Source organism: Carassius carassius, chromosome 7 (assembly GCF_963082965.1).
Source record: "Carassius carassius chromosome 7, fCarCar2.1, whole genome shotgun sequence".
Classification (NCBI taxonomy): Eukaryota; Metazoa; Chordata; class Actinopteri; order Cypriniformes; family Cyprinidae; genus Carassius; species Carassius carassius.
The window spans coordinates 6,514,594-6,524,266 of NC_081761.1; the positions used below are offsets into that span (position 1 = coordinate 6,514,594).

The 9,673-nt window shown below is 40.3% G+C and overlaps 1 protein-coding gene across 2 annotated transcripts; it reads left to right on the forward strand.

The window, feature by feature from the left end:
* On the forward strand, positions 1 to 4,752 carry uncx4.1 (Unc4.1 homeobox (C. elegans)). Of its 2 annotated transcripts, none has more exons than XM_059553631.1 (3): positions 1 to 1,041; positions 1,699 to 1,889; positions 3,456 to 4,752. In XM_059553631.1, exons 1-3 carry the CDS (start codon positions 780 to 782, stop codon positions 4,422 to 4,424), a joined length of 1,422 nt encoding a protein of 473 aa, XP_059409614.1. In that variant the 5' UTR covers positions 1 to 779; the 3' UTR covers positions 4,425 to 4,752. The 2 variants fall into 2 exon arrangements, with proteins under 2 accessions (XP_059409614.1, XP_059409615.1); XM_059553632.1 differs by having other exon boundaries at positions 117 to 1,041; positions 1,714 to 1,889.
* The last annotated feature ends 4,921 nt before the right edge of the window (positions 4,753 to 9,673 follow it).

Sequence of the window (9,673 nt, forward strand, 5' to 3'; positions counted from 1 at the left end):
CAGAACTGTGGAAATGAGTTGAAACGATGCGAAGCGCGCTGGCGTGTAGATATTAGAAAGGCTGAGGTGCTTGTAGTTTTAAATTCATCTTGACAGCTCGCAACAGGGTGGGTGGTGATGCATGCATGCTTCGTCCGTTCTAGGATCACTCTATTCAGGGCACGATGCCTCCGCGTAATATGAGAACATCATTTTTCGCATTCGCCAGACATTCCTTGAAAAGTAGCTGACACGGGGTACATGACGTTTTTGGTTGTTAGTATGTGCTATTCTGCTTTTATAAAACCAATGTGACGTTTAGAGCAGAAAAATTAGCTATTGGAACAGAATCATTATGTTTTTATGTAGCTGCTGTTTAGAATGTAGTCGGGGAATCAATCAATTTGCCGGTTTCGCCTCCTCCCTCTCGCCTAGTTGTGATGTCTCATGTCGTGTTGTGACAGCGCTGGTATTGTTTATTGAGGTGGATGTCAGGTATAATTAGCAATCGATATGGAAAACGTTTGTGTCGTGGCTCTGACGTCACCGAAGATTAACGTTCCTTATTGGTCGCGAATTCCCTAGCGCGAGAGCTAGTTATTTGGACAAGAGGAGAGCTGATGTTGACAAAGTAGGAGAGAGCGAAAACCTCGCGCGCCTGCCTCGGTCTCCTTATTCCTAAATCGGGAGCGCAAAGCATGTCATCGCCGTCCGTCTCTTCACGGCTGCTGCATGCGCTCTGAGAGAAGAGTTGGAGCTCGTTTTGGCCAGACAAACGCTTCCCTGATTCCGGAGATGCAATGATGGATAGCCGGATCCTCGAGCATCCTCATGTCCAGTTTGGAGGCTCTTTGGGAGGCATGGTTGGAATGGGTTTCCCCTATCACATCAGTCACCATCATGTTTTCGATATCTCCGGACACCAGCTACAGTCGGCGGCCGCTGTACCTTTTTCTATAGACGGATTACTTAACGGATCATGCTCGGCGTCTGTTGCAAACTCCAACCCAATGCTGGGATCTGGTTGTGGTGTAAACGGGGATAGCCAGTATAAACTCAGCGGTAAGTGAATGGTTATCCGTGAAGAATATAGCAGGCTATACAGTTTGTCAATAGTTTTAGGAAAATATATACTCGAGGCCTCTCGTCAAAAAACATGAAATGCTTTTTTTCCCCTAGCCAACATTGCACACTTTATAAATAGCTTTGTTTCACTTTTATGAGTTCAAGTAAACTGAAAAGTAAGACGATTTTACTTGGACAGATAATACACTGATAATAATGAAATGTCAAATTATTCTCATGATAGCTACAGATTATTATCGTGTGTTCAAGTCCGTTTGATTTATGTTTAAATTCTATTAGCAATTCTGGTCTTTGTAAATATCAGGATTATTAAATAGCTACTTCATAAACGTCTTAAATATTGTGAAATAAAATGCGACATTAAACAATAATACCATTGTATTTTAAGAATCATATTACTAGCATTCAAAAGGATATTGTGACCTATATTTTTAAAAGTAGGCTACAAGCACTATCAGCCACTGCACTTGTGTGACATTTTATTGTAGAATTGTATTTGACAACCATTGGGTTGTTGTTAAATTGTAATGTTTTAAATAATTAATGTCAACAAAATTGTAAGTATAAAGTTCCAAGTAGAACTGCTGGAGTGCGTATGTGCATGTTCATGTTTGCATGCGCGTGTTCTGACAGACTCTGTGGTCCTAGATGCTGGAGACCTCGACAAGGAAAGCCCTGGCTGTAAACGGAGGCGAACGCGTACAAATTTTACTGGCTGGCAGCTGGAGGAACTAGAAAAAGCGTTCAACGAAAGCCATTATCCGGATGTGTTCATGCGCGAGGCTCTCGCGCTACGTCTAGACCTTGTTGAGTCACGTGTTCAGGTAAATGATGGTTTGTTATTGTCATAACAAAATCTTTCATTGACCTTTATTATAATGGCCTATTTATTATTAATCAGTCACAGTATTACCTATAGCCACGCTTTATGTATCATATAGCCTACTTATTTTTTTTTTAGTGTTAGCTTTTTTTATGTTATATTTGAAATGCTAAAATTTTAAATAGGCCTAGTTATTTCTTTCAAATGCATGAGAACAGGGTAGACATTTTAAAATAACGGTAAAGTCCACATGATAAATGTTCAACCAATAATTCAACAGAGTGATTAGCATAACATTTATATTCATGCTGACTGATCACTAGCCGAACAGTAAATGCATGTTAATTCTAAAGCAGATTATTATAAACAATTTAATAATTTCATTCTGCAAAAATGCTGACTGATTTTTAAAAATGATAGCCTACTAATATCACGTTTTATTGCCTAATATAATAAAACACCTTTATTAATCTTTTAGTTAATACAATTACTTGTGATCAGTTTAACCAATTCTTACTAAACATAAATAGGCCAGTGGGCTGTAAATAATACTGTGTATACTGTGTTGGACGTGCAGCCTTTGTCTGCATTTTCTCTTTTTGTAGAAACTCGACGCTGGAGGAGAAGCAGTCTTTTTGGGGGAGTTAAAAGCTTAGCTTTCTATTATTCTTATTTCTTAAGGAAGATTAGCTTGCGTTATCGTTAGGCTTGTGTGCTCACAGATTTTAACAACATTAACATTTTATGTGTATACACAGCTATTGTCATGTATAGCCTCGATGTCTCTATGTTAGTATGCGTCTTAGCCTGCTGGTGGATGCTAACTCTCGTGTTATCAGCGCTGAACAGACGGCAGTCGCCATGTGAGGGGCCTGGGTGTGAGGTGCGAGCCTGCTGCTCTCTGCCTCTTCTGGGCCAAATCTGTCCTAGCGCTTATACGCGCCTAAATGAACTTTAGGGGAACAGGCCCAAATTAGCCACGCAAGAACCAGGCTTAATTGAAAAACTGAGAGTGAGCCATTACATTGAATCAATTGACAATTAAGACAAGCGCATCTGTGGCTGTGGGCTTTATGAAATATGCTTCGATGAAAACATTTTCCCTGTCCAAGTCGTGGCATATTATTGGAGAGCCTTGGATGTATATCAAATAGAAACACAAGACGACCTAGCATCTTGTCAGACTGTGAGACTTTTCTTTTTTTTAATGAGAAATCGGCTATTGCTGTTTTATTTAATTGAATAAATGCATACAATTAAATATAAAGAAACCATTCTGCCATTTGTGATGTGTAAATGATAATACTGTGATAAAGAATCGAAGTACTTGTAGATTTCAGATGCATTTATTCAAACTTTTTTTTTTATTTGTCATTATAATTTTGACAGTCAATGTTCTTTAGCCTACATGAGTCTGATATATGTCTTGCATGTAATTCTGCTTAATTTGTTGTTATTATAATGGGCTAATAATAACATGTAACGTGTAACAAGGACACCTTAAAATAAAGTGTTACCCTACCTGCTTATGAAACTGAGTAAAGAATTCACAACCTTTTCTGTTTAGGTGTGGTTTCAAAACCGGCGAGCTAAATGGCGCAAAAAGGAGAACACGAAGAAAGGGCCCGGTCGACCGGCTCACAACTCTCACCCCACGACCTGTAGCGGCGAACCAATGGACCCAGAAGAGATCGCACGACGGGAGTTGGAGCGCTTGGAAAAGAAGAAGCGAAAACAGGAACGCAAGCTGCTGAAATCTCAGAACAAGCTCTTAGCAGGTGAGCTCTTCCACACACCCGGATCTGACAGCGACAGTGGAGTATCGCAGAGCACCGATGGCGAGTCCACTCCGCACACTGGGCCACAGCCTAGCGCGCACCGACAGCAAATAGAACATATGTGTGACCAACATCCACGCCACCAAAGAGCCGGTGCAGTCAACGACACAGCGGAGCCCATGGACTCCACGCGGAACTCTGCACTGTGCGCCGCGAACAGCATCACACGCGCCTCCACGCTTCAGAAACTCAACCCATTTAGTGTGGAGAGTTTACTAGCCGACTCAAGTCCAAGGAGAAAAACTACCCTGGATTTCTCTCAGTTACCGCCGCAGCGACCACTGGTCGGAAAAGGCCATTTCCTTCTGTATCCCATTACCCAGCCACTGGGTTTCATTGTGCCACAGACAGCGATGAAACCGAGTCAGGATTCAGGAAACTCGGGTCAATACTGTTCCACGACAGACACCTCAAACCAGAAAAATATCAGTCACTTGTGCAAAGACACAGGTGCCACAAACGACGAGCTGCAAAGAGAAAGCAAGAACTCTTCCATGCAAAATTCAAACACAAGCTCAGAGAGATGTTATGCAGAATCTAATTCGCCGCAAAATGAGTTTGAAAACGACTCCGAGTCCACAGTCACAAACTCTAGCCAGAAAGAAAGCATCTCTCCTAACCTGTCTGAATATTCAGACACGAAACCCCGCAGGTCTGCTGACACAAATACAGATGGAGAGGATGTTGACATGGACTGAAATGTAAATAGGGCAGAAGCGGTGGCGCCAAGTGACTTGTCACAATCCCAAAGCTGATAACCATACGTTTTTGTATACAAGACTGTTTGAATTTCATTTTTTATACTTTTCAAAAACGGATATTCTTGATTCAGGTGAACTGTCGGCTTAAAATGTATGTTCCAATTCTCTGCGAACTTGAAGGAAACAAGTAAGCTGTGAGCAGCAGACAAGAACAACACATCCTCAAACATTGTATAAATGATAAAGTATCGAAAATATTTATATATGTAACATTTTCATAAGTAATAATAAGAATAAGAATAAAAAAATATTGTGAAAGAAAAGACCTTGTATTGCTACCTCAGTGCTTACAGTTAGCATGTCTATTTTGTTTATCGCTTTGAGAAGCTGCTGTACAGCAGGCTCGTGTTTATTGCTTTAACAAATTCATTCATTCAAAACCTCCAGTTAAAATGAGGTCTCACGCCGCGGGCGGTAGGACCCGGTCAGCTCCTGTGGAGTTTTGATATGAAAGTAATTATTTTCCCGGTGGCGGCTGGGAGGATACGTTTTTTTTCTGTTAGCCTGAAGGGTTATTATACATTACCGATTCCTGCGATATGAAATCACATAAACTTCCAACAATAATAGAATTAGCATGAAAGGCTGGCGAGTCAGATTGAAATGGGGAAATAATAGCCCAGGCAGCTGCGAGCGTACGTGTGAGGATGTGTGTGTTTGTGTGTGTGTGTGTGTGTGTGTGTGTGTTTGTGTGTGTGTGTTTGCGCACATGAGGCAAGCCTGGGTGATTCGCTGGGTGGAATTTTCATGAGGCGCACGGGCCTGTCAGGGCACGCGTAGGCGGCAATATTAAGATAGATGTTCGATGATATCCCTCATTGTTCTGTCGCGTACATTGATGTTCCTGCCTTATCGGCCTATTGATCATTTGTCGCTCTATAAAAGAGCAGCCCCTCTCTCTCTCTCGTTCACACACACACACACACAACTCTCTCTCTCTCTCTCTCTCTCTCTCTCTCCACACACTCGCACTAGACCAATTTAGTCTAATAATGTTACCCACAGGGTCAAAAACTCATGGCACACTGAAGCATTTGCGCTGGAAAATATTAGCATAAGTGAATTAATAAATATACGGTGATCGAAATGAAAGGTGGATGTCTAAGGAAAGACGCACCCAGCATGGGTCTGCAATGGATTTTTCCCTTGCCTATACTTCTTAAAGCGAAACCTTTAATTATCACATTTCCAAAAAGATTTACTCTGTACAAGTGTGCAATATTATACAAGTGTAAAACCGCCACCCCTTCGGTCATCTTCATTGAGCCCCTGCATTTGCAAATAAATGAAAAGTAAACGGAGGGACTCGAGCTTTACCCTATGAATGGCATCTTCCAGCCTTAATAACATTTACATAATTTCTTATTTCGGGTTACTGCTATTTGCACTGCATGAGACCTAGCTTATAGGAAAAAAATAATGAGAGAAGCGAACATCTCTGGGGGGATGCGCTACTTCAGCGAAGAGAAACATAAATGTTTTAGTGTAAGAAATGAGCCTATAGCCTATTTACAGTGGCATATTTTCTATATGAGCTGATCCTGAAGGTCCGACAATCCGTCATTACAATGCATGAATCCAGTAAGCACTAGGCACACTTTATTAAGACAAACAATGAATTGATTTATACTAAATGAATTGATGATACCACGGGCTCTCTTCAGCTCTGGTCCGGCCCCCAGTGTTGTAATCTAGTCTTGTGGACGTTTTGAACTCGGCTTATAGATTCAGGGAGTAAAAAGTTTTCACTTTGAGCCCTGAGACTCATTATATACGGAGAAGGGAGGAGTGTAAATTGTTTTTACGCTATTATCTGTCCGTAAGCCGCAATTTCTCTTGCTAATTACGAAGGTGTTGCTTCTCATCGACAGCCGGCTGCTGATTTTCAATTTAACTGATCATCATACATTCATTTCTCCGCATGATAAATCTACAAGGCCGCCATGCCCTGGGTACTGAGTGGAGAGGGGGTGGTGGGGAGCGTGTGGCTGTCAGGGCGAGTTAATGGGGGAAGTGTATGCGCCAATGAGTGCGGATCAGGCAGCTAATTTACCACCTCCCGTAGCCTTCTATCTCCGTATCTCATTTCCTCTTTTCTCCTGGGAGGGATTGCCACCCTAGAGCCACCTGCACAGACAACGGACAACGGGGTTGTCTTTTTAAAATCCACCCATTAAAACCTTAACGTGGATGAAGGCCCACAACATTGTGTTTTGAAACTAGTATATCATATCAAGTTTCATTAATGCTGTTGAGTTTCTCATTTAATTGCATGTCACAATTTTAATTACAAGCAAAACATTTGCACAGTGAATTATCAACGTAAATTCTCGCTCTTGCTTTCTTTGGACAGACTGTGGCCTTTAAACTGCAAAGGCGGAGAATAAGCTGTATGCAAGGCAGCATATAGGTAGTTGACACATAACATGTCCAAGTTATGATTTTTTGTTAATATTTATGTTAATGTTTAAGAAAATGTGTACATGAAGTGTAGCCTATTAGTTTTCATCAGCCTTCAAGAGTTAATTATATTTTTGTAGGGCTACGTTAAGTGTCCTACTAATATTCCACAAAATCTCAACCTCTCAAAATTAATGTCATTTATATCTACCATTAAAACGCGTATTATTACAGACTGTTTAATGATGCACAAGATATTATGCAGAAATAAAGTTATGAAAACTAATATTTTAAATATGAAATTATGAAACTAGAAACGAAGACAACATGAAATGATAGAAATATGAAAATAGAAATGTTACATAATTATAATAACAGACAGCTACAAACTACGAATTACGCATCCCAGTTACACAAAAGCCACGCTACAACAGATTCGCCTTTATAGCGCTCAAAGCTGGCATATGTTGCATCACATTTACACTGAATTTGGAGCAAACACAAAACCTGCTCAGCTCACCTTTACTTTTGGTATCTCCTGAAATAAATGTGGTATGACAATATATACTTATGTAAATAATGTTACTACTTACTGATCTACCGTTTGCATTTTTAATGCGTCTGAAAAGTTCTTAATGTAACAGGAAGTTGCCTGTTTAATGTACTTTGTAAGACTCACAACAATTTGTTTTGGGATCCTTTGAGTGGGGGTGGGCCTGTGATGGTACACCGCTTTAGGGAGTAGCGCACAATTTCCTCGGTCGTGTCTTTAGGCCTCGGTAATTTGGTAGATAAATCAAGCACGTTTTGGTCTCAGGTTTAGACGTTCAAGCTCGGTGATTGATTCGGGACCCGCGGTACTACAGGGTCACTGACAGGCTGGATAAATCAGACCAGTTCAGCGGTCGACTAATGAGACCAGATTATTTTTCAACAGCCTGAAACGAGCGTGAAAAATAAGATCTACCTCATCCCGAGGTGTCAAATCGATTCAACATCACTGTGCAAATACACACATTTGCGCACGGATGGGTCCTCATTGTTTAATTGGACCTAAAGCACAGGTAGGCTATCATATTAAATTGTCACAATTAATCTACAAGCATGGCACTCAATGCGCAACAAAAGAATGTTTCACTTAATATTCTGAGGTAGCCCAAAGGCCTAGGCTTTGAACATGCCCTTCAGATGGTTGACTAATGTGAATTAACATTAAGAGTAGGCTAGCTAAGAGAGGTGCGTTAGAGAAACTAATGTTTGTCTGTTCAATATAAAATTATTGAGATTATCCTTCTAAAGTGCTTCATGCATCTGCCAAGTTTATATATATATATATATATATATATATATTAGTTTAGGTTTTACATTAAGCCGCCCACCCCATATTACACATTAAAAAAATAATAATAATAATAGCATTTTCTTATATATATATTTTTGTAACCAAAAGAAGTATCATTGTTTAACTTTGCGAACAGAAATCGCGTTCCTCTGAAGTGGTAACGGTAGCAACAGTACGCACTTCCAGTATCGAACGTTACATATAGACACACGTTACATTTTCACAAGCCTAAAACCCTGATAGTGAGAAGAAAAGAGTGACAGAAGACAGTAGTAGCCTCCACTGTGAGCGAGACGGAACTGAAAGTCAAGTCGATTGAAATAATTCATTACAGAAACAGAATAGACATTTCTTCAAAACAGAATGATCCAAATTACAATTTAAAGGCATAATATTCCCATAGGCTAGAATATTATAGACTATTTAATATTTCCATATTATCTTAGTTTATTTATTCGATAAATTCCAGGGAAGAAATACTTTTTGTGTCGAACATCAGGCAAATGGAAAAGGCAAAACGGTTAAATCGTAAACAATTGAATTAAGGCATCGAATGTGATGCATTGCAAGCAGTATTGCAGGTTTGCATTAATTGAAATGTTCGGCTGGTATGGTCTGATTTTGTTTTAAATCAATTCCATGGGTGTTTCGTTGCGATAAAAGATGATAAATTCTAGGTCCTATATGCAAGGCTCTTTTACACTCCAACAACGCCCTACCAGTTTTCTTCTCCTCATGAATTAATCCCATTTAATAACTGTAATCAAACCAGTTTATATCAAATGTAAAATGTTTAAGTCGTTATTTAGACTATAGAGCTATACTTCTTTAAATGGACCCCCCTGCCTTTTGAGTGGGGCATGTTGGTGTTGGTAACGATCTCACACCCGCGATTCTGATTCTCCAGCCTCATTCTGTTATTATCACCTGACCAAATGTGTTTCATTAAAGCCTCTCCAATTTTAAGAATGACTCCCTGAGAGATGGTCACACACGGTTAACCCTGTATGTACCACACACACACTCTCTCTTAAATAAATGTAAACTATACGTGAAGGGACCAATGGAATCCAAAACATGGATTTAAAATGTCAAAGAAGATAGTGAACCAGTCATCTGTGAACTTGTTGAGGTGTTGGCACAGAAGGCATGGGGAGAAGTAGCAGATTGGCACACACTGAGGCTGGGCTATCTTTATTTTGAGCCAGGGGAGTGCCAGGACAGGGCAGAGCAGAGCAGTTGGGCCCAGTCTTACACACACATGCCCACTATACCCCTTGCCTGGCATCTATCACCAGGAAACCATGATCTACTGACCTAGAGATGAAGTTGGGGAAATCAATGCAAGGCAACCGGGTCAGAGAGATAGAAAATGAAAAAAAGGACAATGAAAGGGAAGAATGATCCTTTGACAAAATATATGGGTATTGTACATTTAGAACAG